This window comes from Chelonoidis abingdonii, chromosome 3, assembly GCF_003597395.2.
Source record: "Chelonoidis abingdonii isolate Lonesome George chromosome 3, CheloAbing_2.0, whole genome shotgun sequence".
In the NCBI taxonomy this organism is placed as follows: Eukaryota; Metazoa; Chordata; order Testudines; family Testudinidae; genus Chelonoidis; species Chelonoidis abingdonii.
In genome coordinates, this window is record NC_133771.1 from 123,851,304 (window position 1) to 123,872,478 (window position 21,175).

At 41.5% G+C, this 21,175-nt stretch overlaps 1 protein-coding gene across 17 annotated transcripts in view; it reads left to right on the forward strand.

Annotated features, from left to right (window-relative positions):
• ARID1B (AT-rich interaction domain 1B) overlaps nt 1-21,175 on the forward strand; it is a 446,074-nt gene that overhangs the window by 404,342 nt on the left and 20,557 nt on the right. For all 17 annotated transcript variants that reach the window (XM_032799678.2, XM_032799682.2, XM_032799685.2 and 14 more), the window contains 4 exons: nt 2,270-2,479; nt 6,229-6,433; nt 19,292-19,430; nt 20,894-21,066. In XM_032799678.2, coding sequence (XP_032655569.1) covers nt 2,270-2,479; nt 6,229-6,433; nt 19,292-19,430; nt 20,894-21,066 — 727 coding nt within the window. The remainder of the gene's footprint in view (nt 1-2,269; nt 2,480-6,228; nt 6,434-19,291; nt 19,431-20,893; nt 21,067-21,175) is intronic.

Genomic DNA, 21,175 nt, shown 5'->3' on the forward strand with positions numbered 1-21,175 from the left:
TGTCCATCCTCTATTTTAAATTTTCCTTTCCATTTTAATAATCTTCAAAGTAAAAACAGTTCACTGGTTAAATATTGTTTTAAAACACAGTGCTCCTAAATACGTGGGATGAAGCAATTTCGGTTACAGAACTGATACCACAACCACATACAGAGTTGTTAAATTTGTGCTTTCGCAGCTTAATCCACAGGCCTTATGCCAGTGCACACGCCTCCCTCCATTTAAAACCAGTAAACCACATTCAGCCTTGGCTCCATTGACTTCCGGGAGAGTTGCAGCACAGTTGAATTTGGTTCACTGAATTCGATATTGCACCTTCTAACTTTAAAATGTGAAAGGTAATATTGCATACATATCAGTAGGAAGGATTACAACTGAAGAAATTAGAAATTCAGTTAGCAAAGTGGGGAGCTTTTCAGGAGCCAATTTATTTAATTAAAATTAATATCCATTCACTGGAAATAACAACAACAATGGAACTGCAGGGTCACATCCTCTTGGCTCTGATTCTCTTCCCTCCTGGCTCTTCCCCAACATTGTCAAGTTTCAGCCAGAGACCAGAGGGAGATTTGGAGCTCTTCAGATGTTCCAGCCCAAATTGTATAAGGCGATTGGTGGCAATGCTTTATGCGAGCTGTCATTGGCTTTCTGAACACCACAGTAATCAACAGACTAAAGTCATTGAAAGCTGCATGTCCCCACATTACATGTTGCATCGTGCCACAGTGCCAAACCCTGTTCAGAACCATGTGATCAACAGAAAACTCGTTCTGTACTTGTCCCAAAGTACATTTGGGAGTTTTCTTTAGAGCTGATCAGTCAAACATTTTTCTTTGCTTATTTTAAAATATTTTAGCCTAAAAGGCAAAAAGAAAAAAATGGAGAAAAGTTAAGCAGGGGAAGGGCAATGGGTGGACAAGGATGGTGAAGTGTGTTTACCACAGCCGTGGCCACACATTTCCTTCTCCGTAATGTCATGTGAATATCACCTTCCCACGTAGCTTGGTGTCCAAATGTCCTGATCATGTCTAATTCTGAATAACCCCAAGTTCACTAGGGGGCAAATCATCTCGCCTCCTCTGTAGGAGCAGAGAGCCCTCTTGCAGCAGAACCCAGAGCATTTATACTGTGTGTAAGGGAGACACTACTTGAGAGAGCTACACATGAGTGGGATGCAATCCCTGTGAGTCACAGAGCCCAGCTCACAGGGGTCTCTGCTTGCATAGCAAAGGTGTGGAGAAAGGGTCCGGAGCAGGCGAGTGGATGCGCTTCTACACAGATCCACCTGCTGTTTTCTCTCCCTTCCCTTGTAAGGAAGGGGAGGGAGATGAGGAATGCTGAGGTTTTGCTAGCATTAAAATTAGAGGAGTAGCCACATAATGGTTCCATTCTTACTACTCAACAGAGGGAGAACTAATTTTCCCCCCATCCTCCACTTTTCGAGATTTTCCTATTGCCTGGTCCAGCTACTTGGGAATGGGCTCTTCTTCTGTTTATACCCCCAGTTTTCACCAGTGTGCTATGTATGTTCTTTCTCCATACTCCGAATACATGTGATGGTTATACTCTGTGGTTCTCTTTCACCTTTGCAAGTAAAGAGAGTGGTTGCTCATGACCAGTACTCAAATTGGCTGGTATGAGAAAATGACAGTAGGCTTCCTCTTCTGCATTTTTGGGTTTTTTTAGCCAGGCTTGATGGGAAGAGTAGGTAAGACATAATCACCTACCCCTGTCCAATTCCAACACTGCTCACAGAGCAGGTTGGTTGTCCTAGCTTCTGCTCTGAGCTGTTTCTTCAGAAATTCCTCTTCTGATGGAGCATTTTGGTGCTTGCTTTCTTTCAGGGTGTTCTTTGTGTTATACAAGTTGTTCAGAACAGGCTGATTTTAATGTAGCTTTGTTTAAAATTGTAAAGCGCTTTGAGATCTGTGGATGAAAAGCTCTATATAAAAAACTAGATATTTTTAAATGACTTGAGGCATCATCAGAAACTTGCCTTCTGGGATCCAAAGCTCAGATCAATGAAAGAAACATAAGGAAATAATGAAAATGGGGAGTTTGGGCCCTTTATTTAAAATCATGTAACTTGCAGTATATGGCCAGAATGTACTGTTTGTGCCAGAACTAGTAGCCTTCATTCCTGACTGTTGTGTGATAGCTTTAGTTTGTTTGACATCTTCTCTTTTTCAATGTTGTGAGTATCTTACTTTCTTTTCCCTTCCCTTCCCACCCTTCCCCCAACTCTTTTTTTTTTCTTTTTGTGCTCTAGAAATCAAGTTCCTCCACCACAACTGGAGAAAAGATCACAAAAGTCTATGAGCTGGGAAGTGAGCCAGAGCGCAAGATGTGGGTGGATCGATACCTCACCTTCATGGAAGAAAGGGGCACGCCTGTGGCCAGTCTGCCAGCTGTAGGCAAGAAGCCACTGGACCTCTTCAGGCTTTATGTCTGTGTCAAAGAGATTGGAGGTTTAGCACAGGTGAGCGGAAGTGGATGAAACTAGACCGTCCAAAAACTTAGCCCTGCATTCCTCCTAGAATATTTTCTGCTTGTTGCAGCATTACAAATTCTTCCCTGAAAACAAGGAGGAAAAGACATGGAAGTTTCAGTGTAACTAATGCTTGAGGGTAAGTAAGCTCATGTGTAAATCTAACCCAGACTAACCTGCCATGCACTAATTGACCATGTGGATCCTGCTGCTGCATACTAAAAGCTCTGTAGTATGCTTTAATCTACTCCTGTTTCAAAGCTGTTTGAACTTTTAGTGCGCAGTGGCAAGGTCCACACGAGCGCTTAGTTTGGGGTAGATTTACACCCCAGCTTGCCATGAACTCAGGGTTTATGTAAACAAGCCTTGAGGTTCATTTTGGACCCCACAAGTGCTCTCATAGTGCACAGTGTGGCTCTAAATTGCCTAGTGTCAAGGGAGCTTAGGCTGCTGTGCGATCAAAGGCACTCTAGTAGTGCTAAGAGAGAATCAGAAGAGAGGGCCATTGGATTAAAGAGAAGGGTTAGAAACATGGAAGAAGATCAAAACAGGTGATGGGAAACAGCTGTTCTAGAGATGGAAGAAAAGAGAGCGCCTGAAATCCATCCATCTCAGACAGGGAAGTGCCTCTAGGAAAAGTCAGTTCAAATCTCTTAGGAAGTGGCCGGAGTATGTAATTTGCAAGCAATGTCTGTCCCAAACCGTTCTTCTTCCCTCTGTATGTTTAGATGGTACACTCAGCTGGGAAGAGACTGTGTTTTCCTCTGTGTTTGGAAAATACTTAGCACATGTTTTGCATTGTTTCAATCTATATAAATACAATAATAATCAATAATGGGGAAACCTACCTTAAAGGCAGGAGGGTAGACTGGGGAAGAGGCTGCAAATAAAAAAGATGTTGGTAGAAGTCAGACATACAGATTGCTGCACTGAACCTTATCTTTCCCACTGAGAGTAAATATGAGGCCTGGATGTCACAGATGAGAGAATATGAGGTTCCTTTTCCCACGTGCGAATCGGGGTTAGTAATAGTTGCCTGACTCACACAGATGCTGTGAACATTAACTTATTTAGGTTCAATCCCATTCATGTCTTTAGAGCCGGATTGATCCTTTAATGTTTGTGGAGCACTTTGAAATAGAGTAGATACTCCTACTACTTAACATTTAGTATTGGATTTGGGATTCAAAACCTTCTTTTTGCGTTGCTGGCCCAGGCCTGCTGTGTGCTGAATGCTTCCTGTGAGATGGTGAGAGCTCACAACTCGAACTGAATTAAGGGGAATTGAGGGTGATCGGCACTTTGCAGGATCAGGCTCTAAATTTTGAGTTAGATGTAACTAAAATACACATGATCACTACACTAAAACACACAATCTGAAAACAGAAGTATGTTGTATTGAATTGGGCCCATGGAAAGTGAGCTGCTGGTAATCCTCCCACCTAGCCAGTTCTGGAAACCCACTTCTAACAGTGATTACTGCTGATTTTAACAGTAGTACTCTACATAGCATGATATAGCATATTGAATTAGACCATGGTCATTCAAGTCCAGAGATGCTAACTGATGCCGCAGAGAAAGGTAGAAAAATCTAGTGTATTGTACCTTTCCACTTGTTAAATGTTGTCCATGGATGAAAGGTGGGATTCCATTCTGACTTTTGCAATGACCAGCTGATGTGTGCCCCGGAGTTTTCCTGAACTTGCAAACTTTATTATTGGTCATAACACTCTGCAGCCCTCTTTTTAAGTCTAGCTACAGCATTTGACTCAGTGTCTAGAGGGGCTCGAATGCTTCTACACAATTGGTTAATATTAAACCATTAAATATAAGACAAGTGGGAGATGAAATTTGAAATCCTAAAAAGGCCTGCATGTTTGTTTATAACAAGGGTCATTTCTTATTTATTTTTTTAAAAAACATATTTTGGGCCCAAGCTTACTTTCCAATATGGACCAACATGTATTACCAGTGAGGAGATGCTGTCCCACTCAGATACAGTTTTGAAAGGAACTTGATTTATAGGTTTGTAGGCCACAAAGGTTGATCGTTCACTATGGGCATGTTAACATGTATTCTTTGGTTAGGGCTACAGAGAAATGCACATGTTCATCTAATGAGATTTATTTAAATATAGTTGGATGGTGCCTACCTGAAAAGCATAGTTGCCCCTACCACTTCTCTCCACGTTTCATGATCTCTGCCCAGTGAGTGAGAGGCTGTAGATGTGCAGCGATGGTGCATATTTATCCTCCTGAAGCATTGCATTTCAGGGTACCCCAAATAGCGCTTTGTTTCCCTCTTCCAAAGCCTGGGTAGACCTGCTGTTGGCAGCCTCACTTTATATGCCAGTACACTGGACATTTGGGCACTGAGTACTTCTGCATGCATTATGCAGCGTGTTTGTGGTATACCACATAGTGCGAAGTAAATGGGCAAAAAAGGGCTGTGTGATTGGGGGTTTAAGTTTCAGAAGTGCCAGTTTATGAAAATCACTTTCTCTTTGACCCCCAGATTGCTGCCAGATGTACCTGGAATACACAGAGAAAATAAAACTTCACTCGGCCATGCCAGTCTGCTTGTAATTAACTCTTTTGCCAAGAGAACCATCCTATCTGGCAGCTGTGAAGGGTTATTGAACACAAAGATAAAAACTATATAAATATCTCCTTGGCTGGCATATAGGGTTGGCAACAGATATGACCAGTAATAAACTTTGTAGCTATTTAAGCTAAAATAGGTGATAAAATCTCATGCTTCAGGACATAAACTGATCATCATAGCATTCAAGAAGTAAGCTCCCCTTTCCTGCCCCTCCCCCCCAGGATATAATCTTAAGAGACTCTGAGCTCTTTCAACTTCCATTTACTTCAGTGGTGCTCAGCACCTCATAGGATCATACCCAGCACTGCACATCTAGCTTGATGCACATTGGGGCATTTTCACTGTTGTTTAAAGGAAAAATACTGGTAGAGGCACTGCTGGACCAATGGTCTGATCTGGTGTGGCAAATCCAGTGTGCCTCAACCTAAGAGCATAGTTTGAACAGGCCCTTTCAGTACTCTGGCATACGCAACAAAACAAGGCTCACACCAATGGCATGCTTGTATCAGCAGAGCTGTAATACAGAACATTACTGCATTGTCCCGGTGTGTTTGAAGTCTGCCTTAATTAATAAGGGGCCTCACTTGACTCTGCATCTCCTGTTGCAATGGGATCATTGATCAATCCCACAAGAAGCCTTAAAGTGAAAGGATTTGAACCAGAAATTACAGGCTAAACTACCTAACAGCTGGTGGCTGTTCTGGAGGAAACGTTTTTCATATCAGTGCTGAAACACTTAAACTGCAGAATAACATTGTTATTGCTTTTTAAATTAGTTTTTAGAAGCTGCTTTTTTAATTAGAATAGGGTGTGTGTGTGTGTCAGAGAGTCAGTGAGTGTGTATTTGAATGGAGATAAATAGCTAACTGAACAGCACAAGCTTGGAGGAGTGCAAGGCATTTAAAAGATGCACCATGCAGAAGACTCTCAACAAGCTTTTTATGTAGCTATCAGCAAGTTCCTTAATGGTTTTATAACTGTAAACGCTGTCTGTGCACTACTGAGTGGGGGAGTAATGAGCATTAGTTAAAAGAGGCAAATAAAAAAAGTAAACCAAGACATTGTGTTCTTTTTCCTCTTGGCTTTAAACAAGCCGCCTTGCTGCAAACCAATACTTCTGCCATTTATTTTGCTAGGTTAATAAAAACAAGAAGTGGCGTGAGTTGGCAACCAACCTGAATGTTGGCACTTCAAGCAGCGCCGCCAGCTCCCTGAAAAAACAGTATATTCAGTACCTGTTTGCCTTTGAGTGTAAGATAGAAAGAGGGGAGGAGCCCCCTCCAGAAGTCTTCAGCACTGGAGATACTAAGAAACAACCTAAGATTCAGCCGCCATCTCCTGGTAAGTAGAAGAACTACAGTCTCTTACACAATAATTCACTAGACTGCATCCTGCATCTCTCAAATCTCCTGTCCCAGCAAACATTTTGGAAGCATCCCTTGCTAACCTTAGATAAGCTAGCTAAAAAAATACTCCTTGGGGATCCTATTTGTGTTCTGAACTGGTTCCAAGACAGTATGAAAGTTAACTCTTAAGGGGTAGACTGCAGAGATGGGTATATGCCCATACATCTTTAAGCATTTCTTTGTATCTCTCTGAAAAATACAAGCATTCTAACAATCAAACTGTTAAATGGAAACAATAACAGCAGTGTTCTACAGGGATGTTCCATCCCTTGCATTTGGTCTCTGTAAGACATCAGATACCTAGGAATAAATAAATAAAGTAAGGAAGAGCTGGATTCTGCCATCCACACTTCAACTATTGGAAATCTGGAGCCAAATTTCAATGGTCCTACCGGCAAGTAAAAGAACTACTCAGTGTGAGTAAGGATGGCAGCTTTTGGCCCAATAAATGGAACTCAGCCTGCTGCTCCACTACTGTTTATTTGAAATGCCTGGCAAATGGAGAGAGTTGCAAGACTAGAGAACACCCATAGTACAGTATCAAGTTTTGTCGTTTATAGACTAGGTCACTATCCTCTGCCATTGTTGCTAATCCTGTGTATTAGATTGAGTGCTAGCAGCACTGTCTGTATCCTGTTGGCAGCTGTAGAAGGGCACTGCAGTTGAAATGGTTGATTTTGGTTAATGAATCTTCATGTACAGTATGGTGCTTGAAGTAGTCAGGAGAGTGAAATTTGGTTTTTTCTGTCTACATTCAACTCAAGACTCGTAAAATGACAACCATGATTGACATTCAAGCTAGAGAAAGCTATAGGAGTAACATGTTACGCATGTGAAAGAATAAATAGCAGGTTTTGTTGCCTTTTGGAGTATTTAACCTTTTGGCTTCAAGCAGAAGAGGAAAAGAGGACTTATAATTGGTGTGCACTATTTTCTGTCTGCATGGAATCACAGAAGGGCAAAGACCTTTGTAAGTGTGAATCAGAAAGATGAGATTCTCAGACTCCCTCCTGGTGTGGAGTACTGTTTAATACACAATAATCTCATAGATACATAGTGAATGGGGGGCATTCACTATTACATAGGCCTCCTCCTCTCATTAGCAACATAGTGTCATCCCTGTGAAAGCGACAACAGTTGCTTACACAGAAATGTGAATTTAGGGAAGTATTTAATATAACTTGATTTCTTTTAGCAGCTGGAAATAAGGAGAAGAGCCAGGAAACCAGCCAGCTGTCCCCTTAGTTTATGACCTTCTGTCATAGATATTAGAAATAGCAATGACCTATTAAGTCATGCAGTTACATTCAATTGCCAGGTAGGGTTATTTCTTGTGATGCTCACTCTGGTGTTTGTCCAGTATTGTAAATGTCTCCAATGATAGGGCTTAAATTGCTTCCTGTTAGAGACATTTCATAGTCTAATAGAATTCAGTGTTATGAATATTTTCCTGATATTCAGTTCAAATTTACCTTCCATCACCACTATGTTCACCCCTGTATAACACCCTAAATGTTTATACCTTACAAATACTTAAGGTTATCGTGTACCCCAACAATAGGTATTTAATGTATCAAGCAAGCATGTTACACTGAAACACAAGTTTAGGAGGGGGAAAGGCCTACGTATTATAAACAAGAACAGCAGTCACAGTATTTGACTCCCTAGAGGGAGTTTAGATTAGCCAGCACATGCACGGTTATTAAAAATTGAAAGCTGTTGGATTTGGCTGCATCACCTGCAGCAAGGACCAGTAAATGGAGCTGAAACCATTAAGACTCATTAGGGAAAAGGAAAAGAACTTTTTATTTGAATTAAACAGCAAAACTAAAAATAAATAAATATTTTGCTTCCCTCTTCCTTTCTCCAACTCCCTTACAGTGTTGCCATTCAGTAATTTTGGTTAGTGGTTCAGGGACAATCATCATAAAACTGTCTGAATTTTGTGTTAAAGAATCTTGATTTAAATATCCAGACCTTGAACAAAAGCAGAGAAATGTCATGGGCTGCCCTGCAGTTCCATGTGCACCTTGAAACTGTAAATGAAAACTGCAAAGTCCAAGTTTGAATTTATCGCAACATTACGTTCAGTTCAAACAATCTGTCTGGGAGCAGAACTGAAACGATTTTTCCAAAATAAAAACACAGCTGGACATAGGGATCAGTAGAGGGGAGGAATCAAGCAATGATCTCAAGGTTTATTTTGTTTACTGGAAAAGAACTTGTGTCACTGAATGGGCTGCACTTCTGTGTGGAAAAAGGCTTTCCCAGTGTGTATCAGCTTTAGTACATGAAATCCCGCTGAGCTATAGATGCTGCAGAAAGTACAGGGCCTGTTCTCTTAACAGTTGGCTCTTTTTTTCTTTTTCTTCAGTTTATGGCAACATTAATGTTTTAACTGCACAAAAGCAGTAGGCTTATAGATGTTCTTTAGGTAATCCATCTATCTTTGGCTTGCAAATGGAGCAGGAGCCCACTGGAACAGGAAGCAGTAGACTAAAAGGTTGTTGCTTTTAAACATTAAGACATCATGAGATTGGTTCTGTGCAGGCACACAGTAGCCTTTCTGAAGCCTGCTTCAGCTACACAAAACCAGTTGCGATATTGATACCTAAATCAATACATGATGAAGAAGGGTAGGGTTGCCTTTAAGGAGTTGGACTTAACCCCCTCCTGTGACAAGTCACCTGTTTTGCAGCTGATTCTAAGAGGCTGAGGTTCAGGTGACAGCTTGAAGATCGCATGGTCTTCATGAAAACCAGCAAGTAGCTCAGTTGCTAAGAAGAGGTTCAGGCAGTAGAAAGGATCCTGCCAGAGTCTCTGGGTCAGGGGAGGAACTGAGGGCTAGATTCATAAAGGTACCTAGGCACCGAACTCCAACATTTAGGTGCTACTGACATTCTCAAAATCACCACTCAGCTGCCACCTACCCTGTAGGCACCTAAATTCTTATAGGCATCAAAGTTTCCTCTGGTGGGCAAGTGCCAAGCCACCTGTGGCCTATAGCTACTCCACAACTTAGAAGCTGCTTCGTGCCTTAACTCATGCCTACGCCCCAGCAGGATTCTCAAATGAGTCATTCACCAGCAGGGCCCATGCCAGTAAGCATATCTCTGAGCATGCCTATTGGATCAGGCCTTGCACAAAAGACAATTGGGGGCAAGCAAGTCAGAAATTTTTCATGCATGTGCATGTCAGTCTGTCCTCAGAATACCCAGTAGCCAAGGAGCACTTCCCTGGGATATGCAAGACCCAGAATCAAATTGCTGGTCTGCCTGATTTGGAACAGAGATTTGAACTCAGGTCTCCCATGTGAGTGCTCTAACCACTGGGCTATTGAGTATTCTGAGTGGGATTTCCCTCTTTTCTCCTGTTGCAACTGTTTCATTGTGTATAAATAATTACATATTATTTGGAACCTGGACTTGAACCTGATTATCCCACCTCCCCAGTGAGTGCACTTAACCACTGGGCTATAAAGTCAAGCTCGCTCTCTTTCTTCCTCCTCCAAGAAAGGACTTACCTGGGGCTACAGAGTCAGTCTCTGTCTCTCTCTTCTTGAGAAAGGACAGATCTGCCTTAGGCATCTAACTCCAGCATAGGCACCTCCTTGGCCTGTCAGTCAGGCACCTAAGGCCTAGATTGCTGCGAGTTGGGTGCCAAAGTACTTTTGTGAATTTGGGCCCCAAGCCCTGCCCTTTTCTTCTGCATTTCACTCCCGGCTAGCTTAGGTGGCTCCCCACTCAGTATGCTGGCTTCTGAGGCTCCCTTTCCTAGATGCCTAACATGACCCATGTATTTTATGCAGAGTCTGGACACCTAACTTGTGGCTGAGGACTCTGAGTAGGCAGCAGAGAGCCTAAGAGTTATGCTTTGTAATGCTCTGCATTGCAGCCCCTTGGTGGAGTTAGCTCAGAGTTCATATGCTACTCCCTGGTAGATGGCCTGTGGAATGGAATCCTGCGAGGAGCAGGCTAGGAAGGAATGTAAGAGTTTCAGGGAGTAGATAGGCTCCTGCAGAAGACCCTGGGTCGGGAGAAAGCACATGATTGGTATGTTGAACTTGTATCAAACAGTTTTGTTTTGAAGAAATAAAACCAAAGTCCTGAAGTAAAGGGACTGAAATCCTGTGACTGAAGAGTGTTCTTTGGTACACAGGCTAGTGAGTTAGCCCAGTGGTTTACATAAGGAGGTCAGGGGACCAAAATTCTACCATCGCTTACACTTCTTGTAACTCCATTGACTTTAGTGAGAATGGGTGGTAACTGAAGGTAGAATTTAGCTGTCTGTGTTGCCTGTGACAATTCAAGGCTGCCTGTGATAATTCAATATCCCAGCAACTCCAAAGGAAGAGTTGGACTAGTTCAGCAAAGCAGTAGGTCAGTGGGCCTTGTTCAGTGGAGGCCAGAGTCAGACACACCTCAGCCAACTTACTGTTGTTTTTGTTCTACTTGTCCATTTTAAAGCATGAGTTGGATGTATGCTACTATCTGAACTTCTCCAGTCCACTCAGAAATCATATGAGAAGAGATGGCCTTGAATGTGTCATAGAGCTGCTTCTTGCAGACAAACAAGCACTTAGGGAATAGCAAGATCCTCATAAGTGTTCTATCTGGGATGCTAATGCTTGTTGGAGATTCTTGTGAAGACAATGCCATAAGCTTGTTAGTGTTTTATATATGAATGTTGTGGAAAATTCTAAATTGAAAATACAAGGCGACCATTATGATAAAACGCTAATGATTGCCAGGAGGCAAATTGCCAAAAGCTTCCAGCATATATGATCTGTTTTTCATTCTGACACTATAGATTCTTTAGTTGGTCAGAAAAGAAATTCTGCTAGCCACAATAAATAGATCAATTGGGTACACGTGACTCTGGAAGTGGTGGCCATTGTTAGCCTGTGTATTTGGGGTTTGTTACTCATTATTGTACTGGCTCAGAATTGGCTGTGAGTTAGCTCATGGATGGATGTAGACAGTGTCAGAAAACAACGTAGCATTGAAAATCGAAACAAAAGTGGGACGTAAGGAGACTTGAAGGAGGAGCAGGTCATAGCTTTGACACACAGAGAAAGGGGTTCTGTTTCCTGATTTCCAACTGGAAAATATTGCTAATGATAATATGAGTAATATATCTTAACAAAATATGTAAACATATATGTGGGACCATACCTTCCTGTCATATGCATAGCACCTAGTGAATGGTGGGCAGTATTCAGCGATAGATTGGGGCACTCCTGAGGAAAATCCAGACAAGACTTTGGTCTTGACGATCTCACACAGATCATATGATAGCAAACCTGTGAAAGTTTGTGCTCTGTTGTAACACAGAGATCCAACAGCTTGTTCTCTGTGTTCCCTTGGCAGCAGAGACAAGACTTGGGGAGGCGGGGAAAAAAGCCAGTCATTCAATTAGTAAGTTTGTAACCAAAAACCCATCCATCTTTACTGGCAGGTGGCTGACTGAATTTCTATTATTAGCTGACAGGTGATGTCACAAAACCTGTCATGTACCCAACGAGGGAATCCCCAGTGGAAGATAAATGAGAAAAGGGTCTGGGTTATAAATAAAGGTGCCCTCTGACTGACCTCTGTTCACTGTAGACCTGTGGCATATCTGACTAACTCTCCCTCCCCACCCCCATCCTAGTCAGAATTAGGGCACTGGGTTCATACTGTGTAAATTATCTTCCCAGCATGGCGTCTGGCTGTTCAGTCTGAAGTATGTGAATGTACTTAACCTTCAGTAACCTTTCCATTGTTTACTTTAGCGTATACATTTGTAGCTTCTGGCAAAAGGTAGGGATATCCTAGCGAGAGCATGTCAGGCATCCTAGTAATGGAGTTTCAAGAGGTTGCATTTTTTTTTTTTCTGAAGGAAAAATAATTCTGGCAAGAGGAATAATTTTTTTCTGTTTTTATTAACTGCACATTTGAACTATTGTAAATAAAGAGTCCTTCCTGAAACCACATTCCCTAGCATTGCAGGCCTTTTAAGGAAGCAGCCACTGAGGTGCTAATTTCATGCAGCTAGCAGCAAATTGGTCCATATAGGAGGCTGTGAAGGATGCCATGATGAAAATGTTGCTTTCAGACAGTTTTCTTTCAATTTTTTAAAATCTACAGTGGCACCTATAAGGCAGGTGCTGCTCAGGCTTTTTTGTTGTTGAAAAATCACATATTACACTAGTTGACTAGACACAGAGGAGTATTTTTCTGGCCATCGCCAGTCAGCTGTATTGTCTTGTGTGCACAGCTTAAACACTTCAAATAATTGTCTGTTTCCTTCTTTTTAATTCTCTGTTGTTGTTGTTTTGTTTTATAGTACTGAGTGCCTATGTAGGACTTCACAAAGTAACGAGACAGGATCCCTGTTTTAAGAAGTTTACAGTCAACTTAAACAGAATAGAAACAAAAAGATAAGCTACAAGGATGGATGTAAACAGTGTCAGAGAACAACATAGCATTGAAAATCTAAACAACAGTGGGATGCAAGGAGAGATTTGAAGGAGGAGCAAGTAGCAGCTTTGACACACAGACAAAAGGGTTTAGTTTCATGATTTCTACCTGGAAAAGTATTACTAATGAGAATACGTGTAATAATACGTTAACAGTATATATAAACATACCTGTGAGACCATAACTTCCAGTCATTTGCACAGCATCTAGAACATGTGGGACAGTACTCGGTATAAATTTATAAATACCCTGTGTGTGTGCACTGTGTATATAACATACACAAAAACTATGTTCAGAAAACATTATTGTGGGGGCAAAGTCAGGCACCCAAAAGTTAGGAAATGCCAGAGTTTACTTGCCTGTGCAGCCTTAGTTCAGACCCCTTGTGCGTATGCATTATGGTACAGTCTTTTAATTACATGATCATACTGTTTTTTTTCCCAAAGGACCCATTCCTCATTCCGTGCGCAGAAAGGACATTGATCACTTAGTGAGCAGTTATTCAATATTTTGTTTTCTCCTCCAGTTCAGTATTTTGTTCATTGTGTAGCCCAAGGCCTTATTTACTTCTCTGAATACAAAATTATTAATTTCCTCATAGGCTTTTCTATGTTACTCATCAGTATAATATCTGAGTGCTTCACAAGCATTAATTAATTTGTCTTCACAAAACCCCTGTGTGCTGAGGGGTTATTATCCCATTTTACAGGGAGGAATTGAGACACAGAGAGATCATGGTCAAAAGTATCCACTAATCTGAGGGGCCTAATTTGAGACACCTTGGACCTTGATTTTTCAGAGTATTTAGCATTATATAGCACTTAATATATTCAAAGCACAGCTCCCACTGACTGCAGTTGCAATCAAAGTCGACAGCACTTCTGCAAATCAAACCACAGGGTCTCATACTAAGTAAATGAAGAACACCTATGAAAAATTTTTGGTTTAAGTGACTTGCCTAGCAGTACATAGGAACTGTGTGATACAGGCAAGGATAGAATCCAATTCCCAGGACAACATTCAGTTGCCTTAAGCATGAGACAGTTCTTTCTCTTGCTGTAATCCCCTTCCTCATTGACGTCATACTTTCCAACTTCTACTGTAAATGAGGCAAGGATCCTACAAACAACAGTCTCCCTCACTACACAATGCTGATTCATCCCCAGAATATGTCAGCCCTATGCCCTAAATGAGGCAGGGGTTTTGTGGAAAAATTGTATGTGATCATGTAATTTAAGACTGTATCATAATCTGTATGCACAAGGGGCCAATTAAGTAGCACAGACAACCTTAATTCTGGCATTTCCTAACTTCTGAGTGCTTGAGTTTGCAACCTTAATAATAATGTTCTTTTAACATAAGATATTTTTATGTGTAAATCCTAAGATTTTTTAAAAAGCAAACTGAAAAAAAAATAAGTTCCATCATGTGGTGTCCTTTTGACACCCATGTGGTTCATCAGCGGTTGAAACGTTTAGATCCATCCAACAGACCTCTTGAGCTAATGGAATAACTGATAGCAGTAGTAGGTTGTCATCCTCTATGTGACCAGCACTAGAGAGCGATGAGTTGTTTTGCCAGTTGGTTTCACAGATATTTGCCAACAGCAGAGGAATAATGAGATTCAGGAATCTTGGCCCCATTTCAGTCTCTGGAGAGAAATGTGCTGTAGTGGGCACAGACTCTTCTGCCTTGACCCTCTCTGCCACATTCCCTCTGCGCTGTTCCTGTCCCGTCTCTTCCCTACCCTTGGCTCCTTGTCCCTGTTCCATTCTTCTTATTCGGTCAGTCTCAGTATCTTCACCTCAGGCTTCTCATCCTAGTTTCAGTGTTGTTACCCAGACAGTCCACCCTTTAAACTCCCATCCCAGTCTCATTCACCTCATCATTAGTTCCTGTCTCCTTGCCCAGCCAGTCCCAGTTTCGCTTCTCCCAGTTCCTCATCCAGTCTGTCTCTCATCTCCTTTCCTCTGATATCCAGTCACTTCCACATCCCCCATTCCCACTAGCTGCCAGTCCCAGTCTTCTTCCCCTGGCTTCTCATCCAATCTCAGTATCCCTGGACACGCAGCTCCTCTTCCCAGTCTCTTTGCCCAGCCAGTCCTAGCTATTCCCTCACACCATCTTCATCATATGTCTCCCCCCCCCAACAACTTCTCTTCACCCCATTGATTCCCAGTCCCAGTTAGCTCCAGTCTCCCCCCATAATCCCTCAGACAAACAGTCCCCAGACCTGCTGATTCCCAGTCCTCTCACCCCTGTTTCCTTCTGGGTCTCAGTCCTAGTTTCTTTGCTCAGCAAGTCTTGATCTTCCCCCAACTGCCAGACCCTTCTCTCCCCCCATCAGCCTCCAATGGCAGTATTCCCTCGTCCCAGGCTCCTTGTCCCAGGCTACTACCCCTGCATCCTTCCTGGGCTGGGTCTTTTCCTTTCTGCACTCAGTTCAGGCAACTTCCCCATCTGCCTGGGACAGCAGGAGCATTGAGAGCACAGAAGAGCTGGACTTGCTGCTGTTTGTTCCAAGCCCAGACCCAGATCCAGCATAGCCCAGAGCCACCAGGAGCAGAAATTGCAGGGAGAGTCCCGCCCAGCCCCAGACTGGAGCATGCTCAGTGCAGACAGGAACTTGGGGGAGTTAAACTGTGGTCTAGCAAGTCACTACTGAGCATGTGCAAACTGATTTTTTCAAAGGTTTAGGACTAGGGTGGACTTTCACAAAGGCAGCAAAAGACACACTACTGACACAAAGATCACCTCACACCAGATTTAAAGTCCATGTTCCAAAGCATGAGTGCACTAAAGCTTCTGTAAGAATACTTACCAGATTTTTTTTAATGGATAAAACAATGTATTTTCCCTTAGCCTTATTCCCAGAAACAACTAAACCATTTTGACTGAAACTTTACAAACAAAAAATTCATCCCGAAGCAGATACCTGGTCTGAAAAATTTCAGCCCAAATGGTTAAAGTTTGGCAAAGTTACAAGCAGCTGAAAACAGGGTCTCATAATAATGAGAAGTGTCGGGCAACCTTAATAATATGCAATTCTATCTGCCCTGTCTACAATAACGATTGTTTTGAGTGAGGAGCTTAGATTTTTGTGCTATGAAGAATGTGTTTTGTACATTAACGCTCTTCAAAAACCATAAATTAACTGTTCAGTGGCCTGCCAGTTGTTCTGTGTCCATTTTCTAGTTGACCAGGATCCACATCACACACACTTATGTTATTGTAGGCACCCCACAACCTAACAGGCACAGACACTGTAATGCGGTCAAATCGCTAGAAGTGCTCCTGCCAGGTCAAAGGTGAAGCATGCTGACAAAGTAGTTTCGGGAAGCTTGCGTTCACTCTGCTGGTATTGGCATTTCTGTTGTACAGCACATTTTTCAGCTGTTTGTTACCATTCATTTTTTTAAAACAGCCAGCAGGTAGAAATTTGACTTACAAGTTCTCAGCTGGGTATCTCATTTTGCTTTCTGATTTTTTGAATAAGACATGTTTATATAAGGAAATACTATAAAACAGAGTATTATTATTTTATAATAAAAATATGGTGTATTTATGCAACCTATAAATACTGCAAATATATTTTAACTGCTGTCAGCTTTATTTTTTAGATCTGAATTAAGTTCTTCTTGCCCAGGGTGGGTTAGGGAAACATTTAATTGGCACTCTCTAATCATGAGAGAAGCTTGAAATATAGCGGATGAGGCAATATTATATTTTATAGTAAATAGCAGGGGGCCATGCTAGGATGCTTACCTGGTTCTAGTATATTGACTCTAAAAATCTGTATAACTTAACTCAGAAATAGTTTTGGTTTTTTTCACTTTTCAGGGAAGTAATGTAGAATTTGTCTGGTGTCAGTGGATACTTTGAGATGAAAGGTGGAGGGGGGAGTGGTGTGACAGCTGAATTACTCGATTTCTTTCATGTAGTCTAAGGGTTTGTTGTGTATGCACATGGTGACTTTCATTAGTATTATTATTTAAATGTGTATTGCTGTAGCACCCAAAGGGTATGTCTACACTGCCAAAAAAAAAGTCCCGCAGCAGTGAGTCTGAGTCCAGATCAACTGACTCAGGCTCACGGGGCTCATGCCACAGGGCTAAAAATAGCAGTGTAAATGTTCAGGCACAGGCTGGAGCCTGGGCTCTGAGACCTTCCCCCCCTCACTGGGTGTCAGAGTCCGCACTCCAGCCTGAGCAGTAACATCTACATTGCTCTTTTTAGCCTCATAGTGCAAGCTAGGCTCTGAGACTTGCTGCCACAAGGGTTGGGGTTTTTTTGCAGTGTAGATATACCCAAAGTTCCCAGTCAAATGTAACAGTAATTGCACATGAGTTTTGTGTTGTATTTGTGTTTTGCTTTTCTTAATATATTAATGGGCTCAGTGATTTTTAAAAGCTTTTAGAACTTCATTACTGTCTGGGCATAAACCAAATACAGTCGGGAAAGCTGAGAACCAAGGATAGCACCATTAGGACTAATGAAACAAGCTGTGCAAAGGTCCTGATGTTTCAGGAGCAGGAATTATTTCCGGATATTGGCAAGATGCAATACAGATGTGAATGAAGCAAACCGAAGCAAGTCATCCTTCAAGCAAGAGTGAGCTGCATCCATCAAGATGATGTGATTCCTAGGATTTGGGGCCAACTCTGACCCACTATCCCTTCCCAGAAATCAGAACAGATTAACCCTGGCTGCCTCCTTCTGTTTTTTCTCCTAGCAGCGGTGTGCACATTTTTGTCATGTAGTCATTGAGCACATGTAGACAGGCCAGGCACTAGAAAGAGTTTACATGACAGATTGTAGCCAGCTAGGGGAAAAAAAACAGGAAATGCAAAGTTAAGGCCAAGTTAAGATTTTTTTTCTAAATATTCTAGAGTTCTATTTTTTTCCTTCTGGTGAATCTTTGTTTACAGCAATTACATTAAAGGATTTGATCCTGCAGGCCCCCCTCAGGTGATACTCCCACTGAAGTCAATAGGATCCTGAGAATGGGGGGCATGGCAAATCAGATCCAAAGGTTATACGTGGACTTGTATAGTCTCATCTAGCAGATTTCTAAAACTAAATTAGTTGGGAAAATATTCTAATATCTCATGCAGTGAAAATGTCCGTCTGGTATTAACGTTAAAAGGGTATCTGTAGGTTTACTTAAAAAGTACACTGTGCATGTATTCCATCACCAGCTTTGTATAATATCTTCAGTAATTGGGCCATATATACCTCCTCATTCTCATTGGAATAGAACTCTTCACAGAATGCTCTCTCTTTCCTTGTAATTATAGTAAGAATGTAGCCACTTAAGAAAGTGAAAGAGTGCCAGTGGTGCAAATGCTCTCCATCCCTCACTGAGATCTCAGTACAAATGCAGCTGCAGATGAAATGGGTGGCCTTGCAGAGTTACCTAATCCAGACATACACACTAAGCATGAGGATACCTTTTCCTTGAAATAAATAGTTCAGAGGAAGACTTCTGCAGAATACCAGCTATGAAAGTGCAGAGTGGAAGCAAAGAACTTCAATGTCCTTTCATACTGTACTTCGCAGATTGCTTTACCTATGTCATTTCTTCAAGAGCTAAAGTGTATTGAAGTATATTCCACTCTCTGTGGTCATGTTTGATTGATGTGTAAAACCAAGGTCCTAACACTTGTTAAACTTTCTGTTGCTATTTTCACAAGATATGAGGTGTTAACCACAGTGTCGTGTTCAAATTCTATTTTTGGCAATTGCTTTCTTCTTAACTAAAGTTCCCTCTATATTTAAAAAAGAATACAGTATTCTTTCCATAGAGTATTTCTCTCATCCTATCTTATAGGTTGTGTAAGGTTGCTGTGCATTGTTAACTGGCTGCTACATTTCACCTCTGAGCTGCATTTCAGTGGTAGATTAAATTATGAAGTTCTCCTGATACAGTATTTATGTATCAGTTTGAGTTAGTAAAGTAATCCTTCAGGGTGAAAGTTGCTGTATAAATATTTGTATTGTGGTACTGATTATGTGCTGAAGTTATGTCATTTTATGAAGAGGGTACCCTCTGACCTATTATTTAAATTAAAGGTCCTCCTTTGCCTAGATGATTTCCATTCATATTGCTTTAGGCAATGGACTAAATTCATAGTTCTAGAAAAGATGGGGGATAGTACAACACTGACTATACCAATCTCAGGGGATGCTCAGGAAGGCTGACATACTGAAATGCATAGTGTGTAAGCAGAGTAGCAGACTCATTTTAAAATAGCTCTTTTCTCCTTGATGATTGCTGCTTCCCTAGTACGTTGCTTGATATATCTAATATGTCTTTATTTTAAATCTGCCAGCTAATTCTGGTTCCCTACAAGGTCCACAGACTCCCCAGTCTACTGGTAGTAATTCCATGACAGAAGTGCCAGGCGACTTGAAGCCTCCAACACCAGCATCAACACCTCATGGACAGATGACTCCCATGCAGGGCGGCAGGTATTGAAAACTCAGTGCTTCATTTCACCTTTCTTACCCTTGCTACATAGAGTAGAACAGTGTGCCATCAGGGTGTCGCTTGTATAAAGAAAAGTAGTATTCAGGGTTCGTGTTTGTTTGTTCTTTCCAAGGGCATCTTTGCATGGTCATTTTGCATCATAACATCTTGCTCTGCAACAAGTTGCAGCAACTATGATTATCAGTGCTCTGCCCTCTATTCCTGTAATAATATACATTTGGAAAAAACAGAATTCCTGAGCTGATAGTCAATGCTTCAGCTGTCAGTGATACTTAACCTTAAAATTTGAGAACATGGGGATTTTTCTCAATTGAAAGTGGGATCATGATCATCTTTATAATGGTCCTTTCCATCATAAACCGTGTATATGTGCAGAACAACTACTAAAACTCTGCTCCTTCACTTCTAAACATATAGTCTCCGGCTCCTGAGCTAAAGGGAGAATTCTCTTAGTTATCAACTACCTGGTAACTGCAGGAGAACTGTTCTGTTCTATAGAGAAGGACCCTCGTGTTTTTATTAAGCAGCAGTCAGCCAGCCAAGGGCAATGTTCTTGTGCAGACACAGTGCCTTATCCTTCTGCCACTAAAGTCTATGACAAAAAACTCTCAGCAGCGTCAGTGGGACCAGGATTGAGATCTAGACCATCCACAACAAAATCATTCACAACTTTGCTTAATAATAGTCTCTTGTCTTCAGCTGTAATCGGTGCACAGGTTTTCAAAGAGATCTGACTGTGTGGAGAGATAGAAGGGATAGTAGCAAACCTTTTTTAATGACCTCTCATTCAAACAGTTTGATTGATTAATTTTTTTCCCATTTGTAAAAGCATTCTCATTTGCCTTCAGAATAAATGTGGCAGTTCTCAGAGTAACTTAGTTTTTCGAGCCCTGTTTATAAGGCCTTTATAATAAAGCTAGCTGAAGCCACAAAGGTTGCTGCTGGTCCATAATATTGAATGGTATTGAGAAGGTAAATCAAGTGCTGCTGTTTATTCTTTATCACAATACGAGAACAAGGGGACACTGAGTAAAACTGAAAGATAATTATATTTAAAACTGATAAAAGGAAATACCTTTTTGACACAATATGTAATTAACGTGAAACTCATTGCCTCAGGGTATTGAGGCAAACAGTTGCTCTGGATTCCAGAAAGGTGAGGACTTTTATGTGACTAATGGCAATATGCACATTTACGTTAGATTGGATAAAAAAATCCCTCATGCTTAAGGAAAAAGCAGGGATAGGAAGAAACTTTTCCTGTGGGCAGGTTATTCCATAATTGTCTATTATGGCACTTCTTATGCCTTTCTCTGAAGCATCTGACACTGGCTACTAGCAAAGACTGGATACTGCACTAGAAGGACCATAGTCTGGTCTGGTATCACAATTTCTTACATGTGTTCCTATAACATTAATGCCTCCATTTTGTTTGTCCGTTTAGAAACAGTGCAGTTAGTGTGCACGATCCCTTTTCTGATGTAAGTGATTCCGCATTCCCGAAGCGAAACTCCATGACGCCAAATGCACCATACCAGCAAGGGATGAACATGCCAGATATGATGGGAAGGATGCCCTATGAACCGAATAAGGACCCTTTTGGTGGGATAAGAAAAGGTATCTACTAAGTGGCAGTCTCAGTGTGTTCTTCCCTAGTTTCATCCAAGCAATGTATTTTGATTTGTCAGAGTGTGCTTGGTGTGGCTTTTTTTGCATGCTCTCCCTG